Source organism: Elgaria multicarinata, chromosome 3 (assembly GCF_023053635.1).
Source record: "Elgaria multicarinata webbii isolate HBS135686 ecotype San Diego chromosome 3, rElgMul1.1.pri, whole genome shotgun sequence".
In the NCBI taxonomy this organism is placed as follows: Eukaryota; Metazoa; Chordata; class Lepidosauria; order Squamata; family Anguidae; genus Elgaria; species Elgaria multicarinata.
This window is the reverse complement of record NC_086173.1, coordinates 50,010,086-50,036,345: the sequence shown is the minus strand read 5'-3', so window position 1 is coordinate 50,036,345 and position 26,260 is coordinate 50,010,086. Positions and strand designations below refer to the sequence as shown.

The 26,260-nt window shown below is 44.8% G+C and overlaps 1 protein-coding gene across 1 annotated transcript in view; it reads left to right on the top strand.

The window, feature by feature from the left end:
* The first annotated feature begins 885 nt into the window (after window positions 1–885).
* Window positions 886–26,260, top strand: part of LOC134394622 (ATP-binding cassette sub-family C member 3-like) — a 67,378-nt gene continuing 42,003 nt past the window's right edge. The window contains exons 1-8 of the mRNA XM_063120224.1: window positions 886–915; window positions 10,478–10,654; window positions 13,763–13,888; window positions 16,658–16,795; window positions 18,338–18,463; window positions 20,337–20,398; window positions 24,223–24,354; window positions 25,372–25,590. Coding sequence (XP_062976294.1) covers window positions 886–915; window positions 10,478–10,654; window positions 13,763–13,888; window positions 16,658–16,795; window positions 18,338–18,463; window positions 20,337–20,398; window positions 24,223–24,354; window positions 25,372–25,590 — 1,010 coding nt within the window. The remainder of the gene's footprint in view (window positions 916–10,477; window positions 10,655–13,762; window positions 13,889–16,657; window positions 16,796–18,337; window positions 18,464–20,336; window positions 20,399–24,222; window positions 24,355–25,371; window positions 25,591–26,260) is intronic.

The following is a 26,260-nucleotide window of genomic DNA, read 5'->3' as shown; positions in this document are numbered from 1 at the left end:
GAGGCTGAGGATGTGCAGCTTTGCATTTAAACTCACTGAAACCATAACACCATCACGACTACAGGAATGAAACGGGAGTTTGCGTTTGCTGCCACTCTCTGGGTGGCAACTTAGGGTGGGGATGGGACGGGACTCCCCCCTCCCCACCCACCCCGGCAGTCCATCTCTGGCTGAACCACTGGACAGTTCCCAACCTTCTCCTCACCGCCCTCAGAAACTGAGGGAGAACCACCAAGAAGAGAGGAGGCAGCAGGAATAACCCTCTGGCCAGCGCAGCGGACCCAGTCCTTAGCCCGGCCTTGCACCGTCCACAGGGAGAGGGAGAGGGCAGGCGAGCAGTCGGAGGCGGCAAAGCAGTCGCGCCTGCGCCTTGTAACAACCTCTCGTTCGCGTTCAGGTCAGGCAAGCAGGAGCTGCCTTGTGCCAAGTCTGAGGGGTGGGGTGGGGTGGGGCGGAGGTGATGTGACTGTGCATCGCACGGCTGCCCCCACCGCCGGCCCACCGGAGCCGACCCTCCCAAGGGCTTCTGTCCCTCTGGAGGAATCGGCCAGAGGTGCGGGGGTCTCGCCCCTGCCTGGTAATGGCCACCTGACGTTGGCCCCTGTTTAAGCTCGCCCACAGGGAGGCCAGCACATTCCCGCCGGGAAGAGCCCTCCCGCCCTCTCCCGCCGCCGCCGCCGCCGCCTTGGCCGGTTCAGGGATGGGGTTGCGCTGCCTTCCCCGCCCACCTGCTCGAGTGAGCAAGGCGAGCAGTCGCTCGAAGGTCGTGGAGTGGAGGGTGGGCAAAGCTGGAGGAGAGCCAGCAGCAGCGGGCAGGAGAAGGGCGCGCCAGGTTGCTCAGGATAAAGGCTGGGCCGTCCGCCCACCGCTCCTCAGTCCTGCACTATGGACGCCTTCTGCGGCTCCAGCTTTTGGGTAAGCCTCCCTTGCGCCTCGGGACCTCTAATCTCCTCGGGCCCCGGAGCTCCTCGGAGACTGGAGACCGACACATCCCGAAGCCGGACGGCGCTCCTTTGCCTGCTCAGTAAGGCGAGGTTCTGCGTTCCAGCTGCGGTGCTCTCGGGAAAGTGCTCTGGGCAGCTGTGCAGGCTCAGACAAAGGCGGAGCTCCGCGGCAACAGGCTGGACAGCAACCGGCGGGCTGTCCATAGGGAGTAAAGCTCTTTCTCCTGCCTGCGAAGCGCCCCCGCCCCCCGGCCAGGCTCTGTCTGGAGAGGTCTGCTTTGAGCGGCATCGAGAAAGGGGGGGGGGGGTTGGCAGTTCCGTTTCTTGGGAGGTAGAAAGGGGGGTATATGTGAGGGGATGCGAATTTTATGGAGGAGGAATGGTAGCCGAGGAGGAGAGTGGTGCAAGTTCTGTGATGTGGTTTAGCAGAGCTGTGTAGGCTTTAAATAAGTGTAATCAGGTTTACAAAGGGAGCGGAAGCTAGGACCATCAAAGACAGGAGGATGCATATCTTAGACCTAATGATGCTTTCAGACAAGGTTTTATCACGCCAGCATTTTGCCTCATTCAAGGATTTTTTGGAGGGGGAGGCAGATAAGAACATAAGTGCCATGCTGGATCAGACCAAGGGTCCATCTAGTCCAGCACTCTGCGGAACAGAGTGGTCAACCAGCCATCGCCCAGGGATGAACAAGCAGGACATGATGCAGCAGCACCCTCCCACCCATATTCCCCAGTAACCGGTGCACACAGGCTTACTGCCTCAAATACTGGAGATAGCACACAACCATCAGGGCTAGTAGTCATTGATAGCCTTCGCCTCCAGGAATTTATCCAACCCCCTTTTAAAGCCATCCAAATTGATGGCCATCACTACATCTTGTGGTAGTGAGTTCCTCTTGTGGTAGTAATGTCTTCACCTTCCATTTGCATTTTCCCACCACTACTTCTGTCATTTTCCCTTGCAAGCCACATGCCTTCCCGAATCACCTACCCAATGGCTGCTTTCCCACATTCATTGAATAGAGGATCTCAACTAAATAGGCCTCCCATTCACTCTTGTCCTCTTTCCTAAATAGGAATCTCTGGGGGGGGGGGGCAATTGACTGACATTCCCATCCATTGGAAGCTAATGCTAACTACTAATTCACACACAACCTCGCTTGCTTTTCAAACAAGCCCCCATCAGATAGGCCCAAGTGATGCTGCAGTCAATTCAAAAGGGCACCTGAGTGCCCCTTTAGACAGTAAAAAAAAAGCATTTACCATTATAAAGGGGTAATTGGGGGGGTCATTCTAACATTCATAAAATCAAAAATGTTTTACCAATCTTCATGTGCCAGAAAGAAATGTTGGTTTTACATACTCTGAAGATTTAAAGAAGATTGGTGAAAGATTGAGGGAAGGAGGGTGGTTTAAAGTAGAAAAAAAATCTCAATCAAAATTGTTCTGAACATTTCTATTGGCGATTTTTTAAATCACTATTTTCTGGTAAAATTACAGCTTCCCTACTTAAAATATTGATGATTTCTATTTCCTTTGATCTCCTACTTGATGGGGTGAAAATTAGGGATGTGCTCCGCTCCGATTAGGAGCGTAGAAGCAGTAGCGGATTGGCCTGCTCCGCCTTACCCAGAGGCGGAGTAGGAGCGGACCGCGGACCCCCTAGAAGCAAGGCGAAGAGAAGCGACCATTTTTCGGAGCTCCGAGTTCAGTCGGAGCGCTCCGGTCGCCATCTTGAAAACATTTCGCCATAGGATTGCATTGCGGCAAATAATCGCGCATAACTACGTTGTTTTTGAAGCTATCGTTCTGGAAATTCTTGTGCACAGAGAGTCGTGGATGGGGGTCATTTTGAGACCACTCTCACCTCTCTGCGTGCTGTGGTTCACGTGCAATATTTTTTTAAAAATCGGGTCAACCGCGGGGCTCAAACTGCGTTTCGGCTTTTCGCCCATAGGATTGCATTGAGGGAAAGAATCGGGGATAACTGGGGGGGGGTTTAAGCTATCGTTCTGAAAATTCTTGTGCACAGAGAGTCGTGGATGGGGGTCATTTTGAGACCACTCTCAACTTTCTGCGTGCTGTGGTTCACGTGCAATATTTTTTTAAAAATCGGGTCAACCGCAGGGCTCAAACGGCGTTTCGGCTTTTCGCCCATAGGATTGCATTGAGGGAAAGAATCGGGGATAACTGGGGGGGGGTTTAAGCTATCGTTCTGAAAATTCTTGTGCACAGAGAGTCGTGGATGGGGGTCATTTTGAGACCACTCTCAACTTTCTGCGTGCTGTGGTTCACGTGCAATATTTTTTTAAAAATCGGGGTTTGGGTTTTTTTTTATTATTATTATTATTTTTTTGGAAGCGATGACAGGCACATTCAACTCCCAATCCTGATGAGAATTCATCTCCTCAGAAAGCATCCTCCTCCAATCCCAGCGTTGGAGGGGGGACTAAGGCAGACCCACCCTGAGAACTTTCTGTTTTGTGTCTCTTTGTGGGTTGGCGTTCGTGGAGGGAACACTTACTTAGCTAGTGCTCCTGCTTTGGAGATAGATTAATTTAATATAGGTTTAGTTTGGCGCGTGTGTGTGTTTGTTTGCTTCTTTCTGACTTGTAGCTTAGTTTGCCCTGTGTTTTCCCCTTACTTTGATTTAATATAAACTTTATTTTTGAATTTTGGAGTGTGTGGTTGGGTTGGTTGCCCCCCCCTTCCCTGTATTAAAGCCTGACTGTTCTGCTTTTGTGAAAGCTTTCTTTTGAAAGCATACACACACTTTTTGTCCCATTTCCCTACATTTATATTCTTAAACATATTTTATTATATTCTTTCACATAGTCCATTAGTATATATTCTCATACATATTATATTAGTATTCATATTTTGTTCTTCTTATAGTAGTGGTTGGTTCTTTTTCCCCCTCCCCTCTCTTAAATCCTGATTGTGTTTCCTTCTATCTTCTATATACCAAATATACCAAAAAAATTGGATTCTCTTTTTCTTCTCTGTGTAACTTCGACGGAGTGGGCTGCTTTTGTCAAGTTCAACAGGCAGCCACAGATTGAGCATTTTGGGGAAAGCATACGCACACCATTTCCCTATTCTTAAACATATTATTATTATATTCTTTGACATAGTCTTAGTAGTCTATTAGTATACATTCTCATACATATTAGTAGTAGTATTCATATTTTGTTCTTCTTATAGTAGTGGTTGTCCCATTTCTTGTCCCATTTCCCTACATTTATTAGTAATATTCTAAAACATATTATTATATTCTTGTAGATATTCTTAGTAGTATATTCTCATACATATTAGTAGTAGTATATTTTATTGTTCTTGTCCCATTTCCCTACATTTAAACATATTATATTCTTCTTATACATATTCTTAGTAGTACCTTATACATAGTATTAGTAGTATTAATATTTTGTTAGTCATCATGAAAAGAGAAAGCAGGCGTGCTGAAAGCAGCAAGGCTCAGTCTGCCAGCAGGGCTTCCTCTCCTCCTGTGAAACTCAAACGGGCAACTCCTTGGCTGACTGCTCCAAAACAGAAGCAGGACAAGCAGCAGGCAGAGCCACTCTCTTCTGCAACTTGTGCCCGGCGTTCTCTTTTTGAGGGTGGGAATGGGAAAAGTGCCCGTTTGCAAGAGGCACGTGGCAGCAGTGCCATTAGAGGAGGAGGAGTATCCCCAACTCCTTCATTCTCCTTTCAGCCCACGAGCCCGCTGATGGACCTAGACGAGGTCCTCAGCACAGTGGAGGGGGGGGAGGAGGAGGAGGCGGTGGGCCTCCAGGATGTGGGGGCTGAGGAGGAGCAGCAGCAGGCCGAGGCTCTCTCCCCAGTCTCATCCCACACCCCTGTTTCTGTGGCAACACCAGAGAGCTCAGGCGGGCAATTGGTGGTGTCACCACAGAAACGAAAGACAAGCATCGTGTGGGACCACTTTGAGTTGGGAGCGGATCCCCGCTTTGCTGTCTGTCGCCACTGCAAACTCAGCCTAAGCAGGGGTTCATCGACAGGGCATTATGGAACCAGCAGCATGAAGATGCATCTTCATAGGCAGCACCAGGCGATCTTGCTGGGGAAAGAGGCGGGCAAGGCGACTGGTTCCAGGGGAAAGCCGAAGGCTGCTGCTGGCACTGCCACTCTAAGCTCTCCATCTCCCATCCCCACAAGGGTTAGGCAGGCAACCCTGCAGGACATGGGGTGGGGGAAGTATTGACCCACAAGATGGCGTTTTCCAATGCCCACCCAGGGTGCTACTGTGTTGGGGCATCTGCCGGGACTGACTCCTCCCCAATACTAGATCTATGACATGTCACTCTGCCTGCCCCTCTGCTAGCCTGTCCTCCTCGGTGACCGACTCGCTGGGATGGTTTGCGTTTGCAATGCGTGACTAACTGCAATGCTGGCTTAGAAACCAGCCATCACTTCCTTGTGCCCCCAGAAATGCCCGCAGCCTGCCTGCCTGCCTGCCCGCCTCCCCCGGGGTGCTGCTGTGGTGGGGCATCTGCCAGGACTGACTCCTCGCCTACTCTGCCTGCCTCTCTGCCCGCCTGGTGCCTGGTTTGCTCCCAATCGTCCTCCTCTGTGCCCCTCAAGGCGTAACTGCTGGCTTAGAAAGAAACAACCAGCCATCTTTGCCTCACTTTGCGCCCACTTATGGGTTGGTTTGCTATGCGTTAGTGCTCAAGCCATCCTTGCGGCACTACAATGCATGCTGCCTGCCTGCTTTCCATTGATGGTGCTATATAAATAAATAATAATAATAATAATAATTCTCCCCTTCCCGCCTTGCAGCGATGGTGTATGTGTCTTGCTTTGACTAAGGGGAGAAGTCCTTCCTGCGCTCACTTAGACTTTATCAAATTCAATAATCCCTTTTTCAAATGTGCCAGAAGATTTAGGGTTATCTCGTGGCATGTTGGGATTGCCTTGGAACTGGCCCCATTGAGCTGTCTGCAATTGCAACTTTAAATCCCTGACATACTGGAGTGTTCAAATTTCAAAAGTTCCCCTAACATCAGGGGATGATGGGATTGCCTTGAAACTTGGTGTCCATGGGGACACATGGGTAAGCTGTCATGGGACCAAAGGATAGGTTTCTAACGTGCAAATTGACGTAGTTGTAGAATGGGACTTGATTTGGGGTGAGTTAAAAAGTTTAAGCCGCGCCAAAAATCAGGGGATGATGGGATTTGCTTGCAACTTGGCGTGCATGTGGACACATGGATAAGCTCTCCTGGTGCCGAGTTTGAGGTTTCTAACATGCAAATTGACGGAGCTATCCCAAGGGGTGTGAATGGGGTGCCCGATTTTCATAAATTCCCCAAAAATCAGGGGATGATGGGATTGCCTTGAAACTTGGCGTGCATGTGGACACGTGGATAAGCTATCATGGTGCTGAGTTTGAGGTTTCTAACGTGCAAATTGACGTAGTTGTAGAATGGGACAATTTGGGGTGAGTTAAGCCATGCCAAAAATCAGGGGATGATGGGATTTGCTTGCAACTTGGCGTGCATGTGGACACATGGATAAGCTCTCCTGGTGCCGAGTTTGAGGTTTCTAACATGCAAATTGACGGAGCTATCCCAAGGGGTGTGAATGGGGTGCCCGATTTTCATAAATTCCCCAAAAATCAGGGGATGATGGGATTGCCTTGAAACTTGGCGTGCATGTGGACACGTGGATAAGCTATCATGGTGCTGAGTTTGAGGTTTCTAACGTGCAAATTGACGGAGCTATCTAAAGGGGTGTGAATTAGGGTTATGGGAGGTGCGTTAGAGGGTAGAGCCGCGCCAAAAATCAGGGGATGATGGGATTTGCTTGCAACTTGGCGTGCATGTGGACACATGGATAAGCTGCCCTGGTGCCGAGTTTGAGGTTTGTAACATGCAAATTGACGGAGCTATCCCAAGGGGTGTGAATGGGGTGCCCGATTTTCAAAAATTCGCCAAAAATCAGGGGATGATGGGATTGCCTTGAAACTTGGCGTGTGTGTGTATACGCCCATGAGGTGTCATGGTGCCAAACGTGAGGTTTCTAACTTCAACGGAAAAAAAGTTGTTTACTTTTTTAGCTTTCAATGCAAGCCTATGGGGGGGCAAAAACGGAGCTCCGGATCCGATCCGGAGCTCCGAGCGGAGCGGAGCGGAAGTGGGCGGAGCGGGGGCGGGGCGGAGCGACCCGCTCCGAAAAATGGCGGATCTGCAAGTGAAGCGGAGCGGGGGGTCCGTGCACACCCCTAGTGAAAATCCACTGGGCAAACTTACTAGGGCTATACGGTAAGGCTGAGAAGCCACAGTATCAGAATTAAAAGGCACTCCAGGATTTTATGACCTAAAAATAAGATTCATTCTGCGATAAAAATCATAAAGCAACCCAGCTATGAAGTATTTCATACCCTATGGACTTGTGATTTAATGACCAATAAACTGATTGCTCCAGATGCTGACACATGGAGTGACTCGGCTTTTCATTGTCAAGACTGTCCAGGAAAAGGCTATAGTTAGCATTTGATACATCCCAAACAGAGATAAAAGAACACTCCTCCTCTTCCTCCTTCTCGATTTTAAATCAAAAGATGGCCCTGCAAGGAAGGCCCTTGTCCAAAGTACAGTCTTATGGCATTTTCAGCAGTAATGTTTTATGGCAGAACTCTTCATAACAACATTGCTCTCTCCAAGCATTTTTACAGTGACTAGGTCCACACGGTCACTACTGCCACAGTGGGTTGTGGTGCATGCCAGCCACACTTTTGAAGATTCAAGCTGCAGCAGGTGATAGCCATGGCTAATTTAGAGTGACCCTATGGAAAGGAGGACAGGGCTCCTGTATCTTTAACAGCTGTGTTGAAAAGGGAATTTCAGCAGATGTCATTTGTACGCATGCAGCACCTGGTGAAATTGCCTCTTCATCACAACAGTTAAAGCTTCAGTTGCTGTACTAGAGTCACCAGATACAAAAGAAGGCAATGCTCCTGCATGCCCTAACTGTTGTGATGAAGAGCTGCTGCAGGCATACAAATGACACCAGCTGAAATTCCCCTTTCAGTACAACTGTTAAAGATTCAAGAGCCGTGTCCACCTTTTCATATGGTCACCCTAAGGAGAGGGAAATGTATGATCCTCCATTTTGTTAAAATGGATCAAATGCTCCCACCCCCAGGGCGTCCAAAAATCGTCCAGCCTCAAGAAATTGGTTAATTTTTTCTTGTGCCCCCAGCCCCAGTATATTAGTTAAAAAATAATAGCAATTCTCTAGTATGAGGAAATTGGTTAATTTTTTTTTACTGCCCTCACCCAACCCAAGCTCCAGAAATGAGCTTTGAGGAATAATTGCTTTTTCAAACAGGATGTGCAGGCAATAACAGCCACCACCACCCATCCCTGCCAGAATAAAATGTGGGGGTAAAGTTTACATACCACTGGCCTCTGGCTCTTCAGCGAAAGAAACTTCACTTTGAAGAAATTTAGTCAAACACTAGTATAAAGCCCATGTTGCCTAGGCGCTAGTGGTCTGAGGGCGAAACATACTGTTCCTTGACTGCTTCCAGCATATCAGTCCTCCCGAAACTCTATGAAGATTACTTTCTTTCAACACAACTGAGGACTTTTGGCCATCGCTTCCTCACACCAGCTGAATGACATTCGCTTCTTCCCTCCAGGCCTCAAGCCCACCTCCACCCTTCTTCCCTCAAATTTTAAAACCCGGCTTTTCCTACGGCCACGTCTTTTCCTCCGTTGCCTCAGAACGTTCACCACCACCACCACCACCATCCCTGCCATCACTATGGCCTCTCCAAGAGAGGACGGGTCTCGCAAAACCCAAGTCCCTCCCCTCCATCCCCGCCTTTGTGTTTTTCTCCTTATGCAGCATGGAGTTATGTGGGAGCTGTACTGACCCAACCGCCTCAGGCTCAGGCCAGGGTGCAGAAACATACTGTTTGGCTATTAAAGCTCAAGCTTTGAACTTTTTCAAAGTTTCAAAATTTTCTACACTGCTCAACCTCCGGCTATTGGGCGGTATAGAAATGTAATAAATAAATAAATAAATAAATAAATAAATAAATAAATAAAAGCTTAATTTTAAAACAAAAATGAGCAAAATCGGTCTGGTAGATCTCAACTAATAAGCCTTATACTGCTGCATTCTTATAAAAGATGCACATCTCCCTCCCCCACTCTCTCCACCCCTGTTTCTCTTTCCTCTTTGATTTCTCAATTTTTAAAACCATTTTTCATCTCCACTGCTCAGTTGATCTCACTTGTGCTCTCCTGCTGGGAGTCAGTCAAATAGACTTGCAAAATGGTGATTTTTCAAGAAGAGGGGTGGTTTTCTTGATGTCATTTAGGGGTTCCCCCCCCTTAACTACAAGTGTTAATTAGCTTACCTGTACCAGGATGTTATCATCAGCACTGCTTTGTGAATGGTCACTAAAACAATTTTGCACACACCTTGCACTCCCATTTCCCTCTGACCTCACAATGGATCATTCTCCACCCCCAACCACTCTGGGTGTATGGCATGTTAGCATAGCACATCATGCACCTGATGAAATGGACTCTAGTCTACAAAAACTTATGCTATCATATATACAGTTTATTTCCTACTAGCCAGTCAGGCCATGCACACACAGAAACACAACAAAATACTCCTCACCCTTGATGCTTTTTGTGACCCTTCATGTACCTCTCTCTCTCTCTCTCTCTCTCTCTCTCTCTCTCTCTCTCTCTCGTCTCATATGTCCTCACCTATTTTTGTGACTGCAATCATACAATAGTTGTTACAGAATGTCAATAGTATTAACCCTGGTTTCTGTGTGAATGTCCAACATATTGCCTATGTAAATACAACAACCATCAAGATAAAGGACTGAGGGGAAACTGTTGTATGCATTTCTTTTTTGGTTTTTGAGATTGCTTTCTACTTGTTTATTGAAGAAAAATCCTCTTTGAGTTTGTCATTTTGATGGCTCGGCTGTAGGCATTGAATTAGATTCTTTTGGTGTAGCAATAATAGTTTCTAATGGTTTGTGTTTGGAACCAAGCCAGCTGAGCTTAGCCACCAGAGAAGATTGTTTCTCTTCTCCATCACACAACTTTCGTGGTTATGGACAACAAAGCAACTTCTGAGATCTGCCCGACTGGCAATTTATGCCAAGGTATAATTTCACATGATGTCTGTTGTGGATATTTCTCCCCACATACAGTAAGAGACATCCCATGCATGTGAGTAGGTGTGGGGGAGAAGGTGGCTCTAAGCTATGAAAAGACAGAAGGCTACCTGGTAGGTTTGGCTGAGATGAATGAATTATTGGGTCATGTTAAACAACTTGGCTTGCTGTGGTGAGTTCTTGCATCGTGGTAAGGATCAAAGGGCAGAAGAGCTGTGGTGGTTGGTGTCTCATCATCTCTGGAAAAACATGTCAAGAATTCCTTGCTAATTTGTGGTGGAGATTTGGAGCTGCCAGTATCCCCAGTGTATCCACTCATTGTTTCTCTGAGTAATTTTTTTTCTCCCTACAGGATCCCAACCTTACACTGCACACTGATAGTCCGGACCTAACCCTGTGTTTCCAGAATACTGTCCTGGCATGGATCCCGTGCTTCTATCTTTGGTGCCTCTTGCCATTTTATCTCTTTTATCTAAAACACAACAATCGGGACTACATTGTACTGTCTGTGCTGAGCAGGTTTAAAACGGTAAGATCACATAGAAACACCCACACACACATACACACAACAGTAGCCTTTCCAAGCAGCTGCAACCTTTGCAAACTGCAGATAAGAACATAGTTTTGTGCCAAATGAGAGGAAAAGGCCAGAAATAACTTAATCATAGACCTTACATTAAAAAAAAATTCATCCATCAGCATGGCTGTAATCATTTGCAATGTAATCATATGCTGCTAAAGCTGTCTTGGAAGCATGGAATTTAGCTTTACCATTCAGAATTTATAGGCCCCTTGGCTTACATGTTTCTAAAAACATGTTCCTAGCTCTCATGAATGCAGGGAACAGCTTCGACAATGCACGACCCACCCCTGCTATAAAGGCTCAGGTAGCAAGCCAGTTCTGGATGGGCTGGGAGACACATTGAAGCTTCTGCATCCTGTACAGTTAGCTGGAGTCATTATTTTTTGTGTTCTGGTCTCCCAGTCTCTGCACAGTTAGGGCTCCTTCAGATAATCCTCCTTCTTTCACTGCACACTGCCCATTTCTTCACCATGTACAGCTATCCATTTTAGCTATTAAAGCTCCTTTTCAGGGTTGGAAGTGATCAGTCATATAATTAATTGTCCTGTTAATCACAGATTAATGGTATGCATTTTAACTGGATGTTAATCTCAATTGTTCTCTGCAAAAGAGTGTTCTTTGTCAGTGGGATTGGTGTTAATCATACAATGGTAGAGTTGGAAGGGGCTATTTAGGCCGTTGACTCCAACCCCCTGTACAGTGGAAGAATCCAGTTAAAAGTGTCCCTAGCTGTCCAGTTTGTGCTTAAATGCCTCCATATTAATAATTAAGAATACCTCTTGATTTGGAGACAAAGATTCATATCATTTGCCTGGGTTGTTTAGTTAAGGGGATGGAGAAAAACTAATCTTCAGGAAATATCTCTGCAATATCTCTTATACTGAGATAGTGTAACTGTTGTTTTAGTCAGTTATTCGGGTATTTTGTCAAGAAACGGGCAGCAAATTGACTAAAAGCACTTTACTGCTCCACTGAGTTACTGGACTAACCTAAATTTATTCACCATCTAATATAATAGACTATGGATGCAGTTAGCTAAATTTCTATTGATTTCTAAAAGAGCTGCACTGAGACAATGTGTCTGTGTGTGACAAAGTCACATTCATTAAGAAACAGAAAATGGCTACCCTTAGCAATTCCCTGAAAGCCCCATCCATCCCAGTGCGACTCCTTAAATCATGACAATTCGAGTGAAATTTCAGGTTCTTTTGTATAAGCCTCATGCAGACGTTCAAATTCACTGAATGGTAGGGAATTCAGGGTCACATCACCCTACCCTGACTTGGTGCAGCTGCCCTCAAGCCCACCTATAATTTGCATATTGGAGCTAATTTTTGCTCATTATCTTTTCATCTTTCCCTTTTGCTTCCTTTCCCTAAGATCCTACAAATAGAAGAAGGATGGACAAATTGTGGCCACACACATTAATATACCCCCAGACACCTTCCTTGGTGGCTTCCAAGGCACCCTACCACTCCCAATTTTTATTTTAAAATATTTTTATATTTTCAAAGTGAAAATATTAATCTTAATCTCCCATGAATTCCTCTGGGCAGGCTATTTGTCCTTTGTGACCAGCCATATCTGCCCCGCATGGCAACCATTTTATGGTTGTGCCCAGGACAGTTTCTCAAATTTCCAGATGTGTCCATGGGCCCAAAAGGTTGCAGGTTTAAAATAGGAATATTTTAATTATATTTACTTTTTCCAAACCTAGGTGTGAACCAGAACAAGTTTGCCATCAAAATCTGCATATTTTTGAAGTTTGTGATACAGTTCAAGGGGAAAATGCGCTCAAAATGTATAAAGTTTAAAAAATGTGTGCACACACCCCAAAGTCATTAAAAATATGCACAAAGACTTAGGGAGACGTCTTCCTCAGCACTGTTACCCAAGATCCTTTTACGTAGAAATGACAAGGATAAAACCTAGGGATTTAGGAATAAAAAGCATGTATTCATAACTCTTTGACAGCTGTGGTGAACACCCCAAAATACTTTATTCAAATTGCTTTTAAAATACAATTACAAAGTGTGCACAAAAATACACACATTTGACATGATGTGTACAAAAGATTGTGTATTTTCCATAGAAATTTTCACATGGATGAAATATCTCAAAATTTTGATGAGACGGAACAATCTTAAAAGTGTAAGAATTGTGAAATCGAGCTTGACATCCCTAGTTTAAAATGGAGCCCAGCACATCTTGGCCTCATTCACCATCATTTTGCAATGTACAGGTATTGGGAATGGAACATATGCACATTGCACTCATGTAGGATGCTCTGGAAAGGTTGTCTCACCTCCAGCATGCAAACTGCATGCAGATTAATGTGGGGGCACTAAGAGGCTAGGTCAAGTTGGCACAAAACGGATATCCCACATGTGGTTCGAGCACCTCTGCCTAGTTTATGTGAGCTGGACTACAGGTCTTTCTCGACTAGCACAGTCCTGCCTGCTCTGATTGGTCTTGGCTACCCAAAGAGGTCTTTCCCAGCACTGTTATCTGAGGCTCTTTTACCTGGAGTTGACCAGGATCAAACCTGGGGATTTATGAATACAAAGCATGGCCTCTACCCCTGAGCTATGGGCTGTTCTCTGAGCCAAGGGCCCACCCTCTTAATGAAATGTGTTTAACAGTGCTTAATGTTGGCTGCCCTCAAAGCCACCCTCTGCCAGACCCCACCTCTATGTACATCAAAACAAGTAGACAACACATTGACCCTGAATTCAGCCTTTGCTACACTGTGAAGGCCCTTTCCTCACAACAGTTTCCGTGCCCCAAATGCACTCCCTTCCCTGCCCCTTATTTCTCACAGGGTTTGTACATCTCCCTCTAAAGCTGCCCTTCTCTTGATTTTCCGAGCGCTCAAAGTGTCATATTTTGAACTGGGGTGGGTGAGCTCAAAGCAAAGGGGTGTGTCAGAGGCAAACTGCAAAAAGAAGCAGCCTATTGTAGCTTAACGCTCTTACTGGCAGTAACTAAGCCTTGGGAGAGGCATTTTACCCTTTGAGATGAATTGATTTTCTTTTTCTCTCACTTTTTTAAAAGGTCTTTGCTTTCGTGCTTTCGTGTGTTTGCTGGGCCAATCTCTTCTATGCTTTCCATGGAATTGTTCAAAGCAGAACACCACCGACAGTATATTTTGTCTCACCCTTAGTTGTTGGCATCACAATGGTTAGTACGCCTTTTTATTGATGATGTAATTACTTACATGGGACAATGTTGATGATAAACCTGATGATGTGAAGTCCTTTCCCTAGCTCAAACATTGCAGCCCCTGGAAGTCCAGGTATGGCTGTTGAAGAGTTAGTCACGAGGGGATGAGCAAATTTTGCAGAAAGGCAATTGAGGCTGCAATCCAGGGGCCAGTATCCAACTGTGTCGTTCCACTAGCACAAATGATGTGCTAGCGGAAGCTAGGTTCCTAACTATGAGCAAAAGGAGGAGCCAACTAAAGTTGTGTTTGCGCAAGTGTGTTGTTCAAGTGATTGTGCATTAGGCTTGTGCGAGTTATTGTGAAATACGTACATTATGCTTGCACAATTGTTTGTGTAAGTGTAATGCACAACTGGTTGCCCAGTGGAAAGATTTGGGGCAGTTCTGCTAGCACTATTTTAGTTTCTGGAATTTTTAAAGAGGCGTGGGGCCCGTTCCTCTCCTCCCCACTTGTTTTTTATTATTATTTTCCATGGGGCACAGGGCTCTCCTGAGATCTTGAGGTCCACTCCCTTCCCTGTCCAGCCCATAGCAACCAATCAGGGGGCGCCACGGGCTGTGACAAGCCTCTGCTGCCAAAAACGTCGGGGTAGGTTTCTGTGGTTTGTTCCTGGATGGCTTCACAATGGTGGCTGCATCATGTAGATGACCTGCCACTACTGCAAATCCACCCCAGGGCAAACCCTTCGTGTAGACATGCCCTTGAATTCTCATTTGCTATGGATTGTGGGTCTTTGTTTGTCATCAGCTCAGTTTACCAGCAGGCTGGGTTTGATCTCCAACTTTCCTCTGCCTCGATTCAGGCACGAAGTTGCCCTTGCAGAAGTAGTGGCACGGAACTCCTTGTGCCTGTGGGCTTACCCTTCCCTGGATCTTGTTAAGGCTGTGACCATGTTGCCTGGAGTTACCAATGTATGATCCGAGGTTGGACAAGCTCTCTTTGGATGGTTTGTAAGGCTTTTCGAGAATTTGCTCCTTCGATTGCTTGAGGGATCATGTCAGGAATTATTCCCCTTCCTTGTCCGAGTTTGGAACCCGTGTATGGATTGACCTTCCCTTGTGTTTGGAACTGTGGAAATGGCAATGGACAAACCACATTGATGGAGATCTCATCATGGTAGTAATGGTTAGCTTTTGACTGTTCTGGAATTTCTTGGAGCCTATAGCTACTGACCTTCAGCTATATGATTTCTGCAGTGTGTAACCATTAAGCTTTTGCCATGGGATTTCTTGCAATAAAGAAGTCTCACTGATTTGGGAGTCCTGTGTGAGTTTGCCAGAATGTGTGCTTGCATGAGGGACTAGGAAACCTGACACATCCATTCTTGTAACACAGCCCTGGAATTGGGGAGGGGTGTGAGTGCACTAGCCCTGGAACTATTTTCCTTTAGCCAATCCCCTCCCCCACCCCCGCTAGAGCAAGCTCAGATGAATATGGGGTTTGGGGCTTCCATACCCCAGGCTTTTTATCCCACAACTTTACCAAGCTTCTGCTTCCGGATACTTTGCAGGATTAATATTGGCCCTTTACACATTCTTTTCCCTCCCTCCACCCCACCCCACCCCCCAGATTTCATTTCTCTGCAAGTTCTGTATGTTTCATTATACAGCCACTAGATAGTGCTGTGGTTATAGCACAACTCCGTAATTACATGGAAGGATTCAAACCACCATGTTTAAATACTGCATTTTCCCAGTTAAAAATAAAGCTGCAGAAATGGTTACAAAGCATGTGAGAAGCCCTGGAGATTGACAACATCATGTAAAGAACCCACAAACTTTGTAACCAATACTAATTTCAGGATAAAAGCCTGGTGTAGAGAATCATCTGTTATGGATTCTCACTCCCCTGCCCTCTTTGGATTGCTCTGTCCATGTGTGGTGGAAAATTAATTAATTGTCACACTAAGAAGGATGAGGTGACATCGGGAGAATGTTTCAGACATGTATCCTCCAGTTTGGTGTAGAGAAGACAGACTGGAGGTTGAAGATGTGAATTGGGAATTGCTTGTGCTATTCCTCATCTGCTTATTTTCTGAAGCTGTGGAATCCTTAGGCCTGCTGTCCTAGGATGATAAATACGTTTGCTTTGATTGTACTACTTTTACAGTTCCAAAATAGCACCCTCATACTGCAGGAAAAAATGGAAATTCTCTACATTTTAAAACAAAATTAAAATTAACATATTCTTAAAGATTCCTGATGACCAAAACTTTAAATAATGCATTTTCCCCTCTAGTTAACAGTGTCTATTCATGTGCATGTTTTAAAAGACAGCTTTGGAGAATTCTACATGGGATGGAAAAATTCTTTTTCCCTATAATACAGGCTTTTTTCTTTTGTATGCAATGGCAAGAAAATTAATATTTGTAGTGAGCCCCTAAAGGTCTAACGGTTGTATAATGCAGTCTTACTTGAAAACACAAAGTATCAGAGTATAATTGCTGTGTCTTCTAGGAAAAAAACAGAAGAAGAAGAATCTCTTTTCTTATTTGTATCTATAAATATGCTATTGCCTGATATTGAGGCAAATGCTGTTTGTTTGTTGGTTGGTTGGTTGGTTTTTTGAGAAGGGAGGAAAACAATGGCCAGAAAGTAAAAAGCAAAAAAGCAGAATCCACAAATAAAACATTTCATGTTCAAGATTCTCAAACCAGCTGGGGAACCAGAGGGCTGTCTTTCTTTCACCGCTAGCTTCCATGTGTTCTGCATTTATTCTCTCTGCAGTTGTTGGCCATGTTGCTCATCCAGTACGAGAGGCTTCATGGTGTCCAGTCCTCAGGGGTTCTCATCATCTTCTGGTTCTTGTGCGTGTTGTGTGCCGTGGGTCCTGTACGATCCAGAGTCATTGGTACTTTCGCTCAGGTAAATGGGGTGTTTTGTGTGTCTCTGTCTGTTACATTTCTCCAACGTCAGTTTAGTGGTGGTGGTGGGGCTTAACACCATGTTCAGGGGTCAGAGCTGGGCTGCAGGGGGGTGGGGGGGTCTAGGTTTGTAATGGGTAGGTGTATGTTGGATACATTGCAGCTGCCTGACCCTTCCAGAATGCCGAAGGTGGGGAATACAGTAATGTTAAATAAAGATAAGGGCAAGCTAGTGGCCTTTGATCATGGCTGGAGGTGCAGGGATAGTGCACTGCAGAGAGGAGAGGTTCCTCTTTTCAGGGAGGTGAAAGGAAGGCTACAAGGTGTTTGGATACCTGAACATCTTTGGGAACTCATCTGTTAAGGCAGGGTGAGAATGAGGTGGCACATTTCATGCGACCTTGAAAGAAGCAGTGGAATGAAAGTCTGCATGTTCAGGCATTCATTTCTCTTTTCTTTCTTTCTTTCTCAATGAAGTGAATTCAAAGCAACTTGCATAATAAAAATAATAATGCAATACATAAAAAACAAACAAATGCAATACGTAAAAAAAACAAATAAATGCAATATAAAATTACAAAAAAACTAAATGCCAAGAATAATACATGGAGATAACAGCACTAAAACATTGTCTTGGCCAAATGCCTGAAAGAACAAAATGTCAAGGCCTGGCAAACCTCCTTAGGGAGGGCTTTCCACAAAAAGTGGGTGCTACTACCAAAAAGGCCCTGTTCCTAGTGTCTGCCCACTCTGTCTCATTCAACAGTGGGAGTTGGCCCAAGGCCTTGGCTGCTGAATGGAGCATGCAGGAAGGGACGTATGAAAGAAGGTGGTCCATCGGTGCCAAGCAGTTTCAGGCTTAAAAGGTCAAAAACCAGCTCCTCGAATTGAGTCACTAACCAATGCAAATCAAACAAAAATGGGAATGACATGTTCTGCATGACTGACAGCAACATTTTGCACTCACTGAAGTTTCTGAAAGCTTTTCAAGGGTAGCCCCTTGAAGAGTCTTGATGTGTGATTGCTTACCTTTGCACTGGATATTTGCACATACTACCAGTTTAGTATGTAAACAGAGCCCTGTCTAGCCTGCTATTTCTTTTCCCCACATTCCTGTTCTGGGATCCATAGTATATGTGCTGGGTGAGACCTGAAAGTAATCTAACCCCAAAGACAGGATCTTCTATACCACCTCACAAAAGAAAGAAAATGACACTGTTGGTTCCAGTAGGCCACCACTGAGGCACCACATCAAAACTTATCATGATTTTATTCAGCTTTGCTTTAATATTCATCTGAATATTCTTGTTATCTCTTCCTCCATCTTTGTCATAGGGAAGCAATTTCAGTATTTTACTCCAAGAGTTAATTAAAGGAACACTTGTTCACCATGCTGCTCATCCAGTATGAATGGGTCCATGCGAAATATTATTCATATGTTATTTTACATGTCTACTTTTTTAGACCTCATTAACCTTTCCCTGACCCTTGAGTGAAGTTAGTTTTCAATGTTTATTGGTCATTGACCTCTGTCTCTTTTTAGGATCAAATGGAAGACCGATTTAGGAATACCTCGTTTTATATCTACTTTGCCCTGGTCCTTGTTGAGTTGATTCTTTCGTGTCTTAAAGAAAAGCCTCCATTTTTCTCTCCGGTGAATTTAGATCCTGTAAGTAAGTCCACCTCACAGGGACTACCTATAGATTCTTGTTTGCTGGGAACAATGATCCAGCTAAGAAAAAATTAAGAACATGTGAGGTATGTTCAGACTGGCATTTTTCCTGGGCTTTTACCTGGCATATCTGAGGTAGACTCCGTCCCAATTATTGTTTATTATTACATTCATAACACAGTTTTCCCCCCTGACATCAACCCTGTGAGGTAGGTTGGACTGAGAGTCAGTGATTGGCCCAAAGTCACCCACTGTGTTCATGACTGACTGAGTGGGGACTAGAACCTGGATTTCTAGAGTCCCAGTCCAACTCTCTAACCACTACACCACCCTGGTTTTCATCCCTCCTGGTGACCCTGATTAGAATCCTGTTTCTGGGGTACATTACAGATAAGTCTTTATCTTTGAGATCAGTAACTGGAGGGCCTGAGTACCGAATCTGGCCCATGTGGAATGCCTGCTCCCCCACCCTCACCCCAGTTGCCAGGCCAGATGCCTACAAAGTGTGAGGTTGGGACTTGGTGCCAATCAGTTTTGAAGAAGTGGGAGGGAGGTTTTGAGGGCCGGCCTTCTTCTCGTCCTCAGAATGATCCTCCTGCAAAACCAGTCACTGATCAGGGCCGTACCTCATTAAAGATGAATCGCTACTTTTGCAATGCTCCTTGCCAAAAAAGGAGCAGGGGCATGAAGTAATTGAGTTTTGGGGTTTTGGAATGGACAGATCCAGCTTCTGCTGAAAGAGAAATGAGCAAATAGAACTGAAAATGCAAGGGTGACAGTGAATGGATGCACGGATGTCAGTCATTGAAATTCCCCTCATCATCTCCACTGATCCAAAGAAAGAGTAGGAATTTGAGATGAAAGGTTAGGGGGTCACGACAATGGTTGGGGAAAAGGAACAGCACAAGACATCTGCTCAGACTGTTCTCCCTCTTTAATCGATCATTTAAAAGTAGTTTTATCCTGCTTCTCAGCCCAAAAGGCTCCCAGAGCAGTTTGCATGCAATCAGATAAACAAGACATTCCCTGCCCACAGGCTTATAATCTAAAAAGATACAACACACAAGGAAAAAGGTTGGGAAAGGAGAAGGAATAAAGAAAAGACTTAATTGGGGAACTGAGAGGCAAGCCATCAGATGTGGTATGTGTTGCAGCTCCTCACGGATCTGGTTCGGATGGTATGGCAGCCCATTGTGGGTTAATTACCCTTGAGGAACTGCTGTGGAACCGACTGTGAATTATGCAAGGGTTGTTTAGCCCTCAAATAACCCCTGCTGTCTACGTTCACACAACATGACCGACCCCAGTCAGGGGTTGCATATTCATGATGGTGGCCGACATGCACCACAGCTCCTTGAGGGGAAATTAACTCTCAGTGGGCTGTTGTGTCGTGCAAACTTGTCCATTGTGTGACTATTAGTAGCTGGCCATGTGGAAAATACTGGTTTAAATATTCCTTATTTTCACAGTTCCTGGAAGGCACCAGAAAGAAAAACCTTCCCTTCCATTCTGCCTCCACCTGGTCTTAATAATTCTGTTGGCAGCACGACAGAAGCTTTCTGCTACGTGTCCCTGCCTCTTCCAGTGCAAGAATCCCCTGTGATTTCTGCCCATAAGCAGCACACACAGACTTCCCTTCCTTGCTTTATGTCTGGTGTAAGCAGAATTTTATTGTGATCTGATAGTGGGATCGAACCATTGCCTTGAAACACTACTCAGAGCCTCGGGTGAAGGGTTTGGGAAATCGGGAGGAGTTCCACTGCATCCTTTTTTGTTTTGAGTGCATGATGTGGTTTTTGAGAACAATGATGGCTTTTTTAAAAAAAAATCTTCTTTGATTTAATGTTTTATTGTTTTCTGTCTTCAATAGAATCCCTGTCCAGAATTAAATTCTGGTGTTTTTTCAAAGATAACCTTTTGGTGGTTCACAAGGTAAGCAGGTTCTTTTAAATTTTTATTGTGGCTTTGGGTTGGTGGTAGCAATGCCGGAGTGGCGCCAGTCCCACGATTGCAGCAATTCTATGTGGCAGTAGTTCATTCTCCCTCTCTCTCCCCTTCCTGGCCAGATGTTATGAGCCTATTAGGGTGAGAGAGAAAGAGAGAGAGAGAGAGAGAGAGAAATTAAGGCTGCAGTTATAGGTACACTTACTTGGGAGGACATTCCACTGAAATTCATAATGACTTACTATTGAGTCAACATGGATAGGGCCAGGTTGTGTTTGTATTAATTAGCCATACAAAAAAAAAAATTTTTTAAAAAAAACCACCACCTTTCAGATCTGTAGTAGAGAAAGTGTGAGAGATTGCAGCAAAGTGTAAACACACAGAGACCCAATATTGCATTGTTAAACTCAAGCTTGAAAATATTGGCCAATGTTGTGAAAAATGTGCACAGCGATATTTGAGCTAGCAACTAAGGTTTAGGTTTCATTTCCTGCCAGAGTCATATTCTATAGGAGTGTTGTTGTTTTAAAAAAAAAATCTTACTGGCCTGTAGGGGAAAAAAATATGAGTCTTGTGTGTAACACAATGAACCTTCTTCCACCGAGCTCTCCGATCCGGATGGCTCTTTCGCCGGCAGCAGGAGGCCGGCGGGGAGGTGGGTGGCGGCCACTGCGGCAGCAGCGGCCGCAGTGGCGGCCGGATTCCCCAGCAAAGCCGCCGAGGCCGGAAACTTTTTGCCCCGTCCCGCGAGGGGCGATGCGGGGCCGCTGCTGCTGCCTCCTCCTCTGTCTCTTCTGGCCAGGTAGGGCAGGATCTACACAATCAGTTTCGGGGCGCACTGGAGTCACACACAAGCACCTTCCGGACGCTGTCTAGATCTGCCCCTGTATCCTTGCAAACCATAAGCACTCCAAAAAGTGCAAGAGAAACAGAGGGAGATTGGTTTATTTAAGCAACCTTTGTGCAAATGGTGGGAAAGTTATTTTGCAATTTAGAAAAAGAATACTCAGGTTAAACAAACCTCATATTTTTGAGGTTTTCTTTGCAATTGTAAGTGATTGCTAGATGCTTTTAAAAGGTGAATGCTGAGAGTATATCCAATATTACTACTATTTTCGTTTTCCATAAGTATACCTCAGGGCCTTTTCCAATAAGGTTTGTTTTCTGTGGGAATATGTATTTGTAGTTGATCCCATTTGAAAGAAGTCCACTTTATTTATCACAACTGCAGGGCTGAATTGTTAGGAAAGTGTCCCCTTTTCATCCAGCAACCACAACAGTGTAGAGATTCTTAGTTGTACTAGTGTGTTGGATGCCAACTGCATTTTGGGTGTGACATTGCTGCAGTGAGTGTCACAAGCCTCTTCACCTCCTCTACTAACACCATCCATTGTTGTTGTTGTATTATTATTATTATTATTATTATTATTATTATTATTAGCAGTAGTATTCATTTTTATTGTGAAATTTCAACAATAACATTCTAAACAGAAATCAGATGAATGCATTGGTTTGTATATATCCATATCAGTGAATACATGTGAAATGCGCATATATATTATGAAAATAAACTTTCTAGCAATTTTATATAATTTTCAACAAAAGTGGACCTGATGTCCAAATAAGTATCCATTTGGAGGTGGAGTCTATATGCCACCAATTCAAATATTGAAAGCATTGTAGTTCTACTGCATTATAGGAGGTGAGCATTAATATTTCCATGTTGTAACATCAGTCTCTTACCTGTCAAGAGGGTGGAGAAAATCCATTTATGCTGACCATTCGTTAATTTCCAAGAAGCAGATAATTTAACACACCATGTACATCAGTTAATATTAAAGACTGCTCCAGTACAAAATGTATCCATATAATAACCTCTTCCCCAAAAGAAGCAACTACTGGAAATTGCCAAAACGTATTTAAAGGAAACTCTAGCTGCATTGCACTGCCAGCAAGTAGCTGAATTAGACAAACCCTTATTAAAGAGACATTGCGGCATCTAAAAGACATGAAACAAATGCTTTCACTGAATAGGACACAACCTATGGGCACAATCCTGAGGAGCTTCAAATGCCCCTGTCGTTCATGGCCCCCTTCTTACATGACCTTTAGCAGCATGGGAGTTTGCAATCCTATGGGAGGAACCCATGATGTGTCTCAATCATATAGCAGCGCCACCCTTCTCGGGAACTGGAACAATGCTGGCATGGGAAAGAGCCATGATGTGGGATCCCCTTCATGTGTACTGTATGTAGAGAACCCTTCCCTCCTCCTGGAGTCCTGCATTGGCCATACTGGCTGGGAATGATGGGAGTTGGAGCCCAAGACATCTGAAGAGCACCAGGTCGGGGAAGGGCGATACAGAGTGTTGGGTGCAGATTGAAGAGACAAGGTTCAAATCCCTGCTCAGCTATGAATCTCACTGGATGACTGTGAGCCAATCACCATCTAATCACCCAGCCCACCTCAGAAGGCTGTTGTGAGGCTAAGGGGATAAATCCCATGTACATCATCATGCACTCTTTAGAGGAAAAGCGCAGGAGCCTGAATGTAGATCTTCCACCTAGCAGTCTATTCACCGAATAACATTAACCCATGGTGCGTCTTGCTCAGGATCAGAGTATAGAGCTTGCCACCTAACAACAGGAGGCTTGGCTGTCTTCTTCGCTGCAGATGGATAAGCACTGATTAAAATCCAAGGCCTCAAGGGAAATATTTAATATCCAGCGGCTTCCATGGAGAGAGCAGAACCCGGATACTTTTTCTATGTCATCTGAAAATACAAATTTCCAACCAGGGTTTAAATCATTTTGTCTACTTCCTGCCACTTAAAAAAAGATGGGCTCATTCGTAGTGTTTGCAGTCAGTTCTCAAGTTCAGTTGAATTGCTCTGGAAGGCCAGGGGGGCAACATGGAGGAAGTCAACATCCTTGAAAGCAGCAGTGGTGATCTTATTGCCACATTGTCGGGGGTGGGATGGGGGGAATCCAGAAGAATTTGAGATCAGACACTAAGCCCCCTTCTGTTTGAGGGTATTATAGATGCAATAAATGAAAGTACGCAAACAGAACTGTCACAGAGCCTGTTGTTTGCCAATAAATTAGTAGTACTTACCAAAGATTAGGAAGAATTACAAGGTGGTTTGAGGCGGTGGCAAAGCCTGGTAGATGTTTTATGCTGGGACAATAGTGGAAGCGTCAATGAAGTGTGCAACGCATGAGGGAATTGTAGTAGTTTGAACTACTTCAGTTATATACCATGTGAGACCAAATGTATTTATTGCAATGGGATAGGCCTAACATCAGATCTCTGTATTGCCCAAAAAAACCCAGGAGGGGCTGAATTCAGCTCCTGGACCTGAGATTCCCCACCCCTGCTATACAGCCTTTCACCACCATTTTGTACTTTCAGTCAGACCAGAGCTACATATTATAATAAATATATGGCCACTGCTGTAAACAATAAATGTGTGTTAATTTGCCTTCCCCCCCCCCCCGCCCAGACACACACATAATAACCTCTGAGACAGTTTACTTGTGTCCCCACAGCATTATGTGTTGCCCCACAACCCACTCCACTAATGGTAGCATATGGTTTGTGGCAGGGCCAAGGAAATGTATAACAACTTGACATCAGGAGATGAGTAAGTTGTCCAAGTTGCTACGGAACTGGAGAAGGGGAAATTAAATGGGTGTCTGTTGTTTGTGGAGGTGTTCATGCATTTAATGTAGCGTTGTCATTCTGGCCTCAGAAAGGTTGAACTGTCCAGACTGATTCAGAGTTACTAATGTGCCGCCTTTTCTACCCTACAGTATGGTGATCCAAGGGTATAAGAGGCCTCTTGAAGATAAGGATTTATGGTCTCTGAATGCAGATGACAAATCTGAAGTGGTAGTAGAAAAGCTCTGGAATGAGTGGAATAAGCAGAAACACAAAAGGCAACAGTAAGTTGGCTCTGCCTTAAGAAGTAGTTCTTACACTTCTGCTTTTATGAATAAAATGTAGCTTTATACTGTGCTATACTAAGAGACCACCTTAGAATTATGTGCTGTGGTCATCCATATTCTGCACTGAAAGGTTGAATTCTGTGGCCTGCATGTATTTTTTATTATTATTACATTACAAGATAATCTGTATTTGCTTATTTGCTTTACTAATCCCAGACCAGCCTAATGTATGTTGCATTCCCTCCTCACCACCCCAGAAGACTATTGCAGTGTTCTGGCCAATGGAATTATGGGGCAGTATTCAATACTGCCGCTGGGCTTCTGCTCATTCCATTGCATCTGCGGCGTCCACCGCTAGCACAATGGGGAGTTCGCGCTTCATAAAGCAACTCAAGGAAAGAGTGGAGATGTTCATTTCTGGAGCAGGACAGGCCTGTCCCATTCTGGAAATGCATGTTTCTGCTCGTTGCTTTAAGAACGTTAGCTCCCTGATGTGCTAGCAGTGGGTCCTGCTGACACATAGGCATCATAGGAAATGGCCTGTGGTTTCCTCAGGGGCCACCTGCTAATATTGCCCCCAGACATGGCACTCTCATCTGTCCTTATTTGCATTGACCTCAACAAGCCTAGAAGAGGGTCATGTAGCTGGGAAGTAGGTTCAAAATACAAGGTGGTCAGCAGGGGAATTGGTGGTTCTGTGACAGGGGTGCAGAACCTCAGGCCCAGGCCTCAAATCTGGCCTGTTTGGGGTCCCAATCTGGCCCCCCATGGATCCTCAAAAGCCCCCACCCACTTGTCCTAGCCCCACCCCGTTCCCCTGATCACCAGTCGTTTGGTAGCTTCTCAGCTTTTGTAGTTTTGACCCATTCTAAGAAGTTGAAATGCCTCTCCTAAGGCTGTTACTGGCCCTTGCACTGCTACACCACTCCAGCTTATTATTTGAAATAAATCGCCAGCTTTTATAACAGAGTTCCTCTTTTCAGTTATCTGTAATAAGATGTTTCATTGTCCTAGGAAAAAAGATGTAGCCTATACGAAAAACTCTAACCATGTGGTGAACCATGTTGATGACAGCCCAGAGGAAACAGAAATCCTATTAAGTGATAACGTAAAGCAGAAAGAGCCGTCTTTTCTCAAAGCCTTACTTAGGACCTTTGGCCCTTTCTTCTTAATTGGCTCCTTCTTCAAATTGGCCCAGGATCTGTTGTCTTTTGTCAACCCCCAGTTGTTAAGGTGAGTTCCATTTTCCCATTGGCTTTCACACAAAACACAATTTCCATGTTCATTTTGGATGCTCCATTTGTGAATAGATATAGAAGGGGCAATAGTTTAAGGCACACAGAGTTTGGTTTAGTTCTAGCTCTTGGGTCCGCCGACTATTGTACCCTAGTCTACACAAGCCATATGACATCCATGTGCAGTCTGTGCAGATTCCTTGCCAATCTGTGTGGCAGATATAAGGGACTGCAGTCCTAGTGGGGAATGGATGTCAATGAGGAAATAGCTCATTTTTTTCCTCAAGTAGTGGTTTATGTATTTCTATTTTTTGCCTGGAAACTCTGAATGGTAAATATGGGGTGCTCCCATATGGATATACTTCAGCTTTTCAGCAGGAGTATTCTCTATGTTGGCACAGTGAAATGCATGTGAACCATTGCTTACAGCATTGTATGTAGATCAAGTTGCACACACACACAATTTGTCACATGGAAGTGTGTTTCACTTTGGTTTTTTTATACAGAAACATTATAGAAAATTACAAAATAAATCAAATGGTTGAAGTGACCCTTGCACTCTGTTTGAAATGGAAATAAAGTGTGGCCTGCACCGAGAGTAATGCTTTGAACTGGTCATTAAGCAGTCCTACTACTTTGTTGTGGGTAAAAGAAAGTGGTGTGATGTG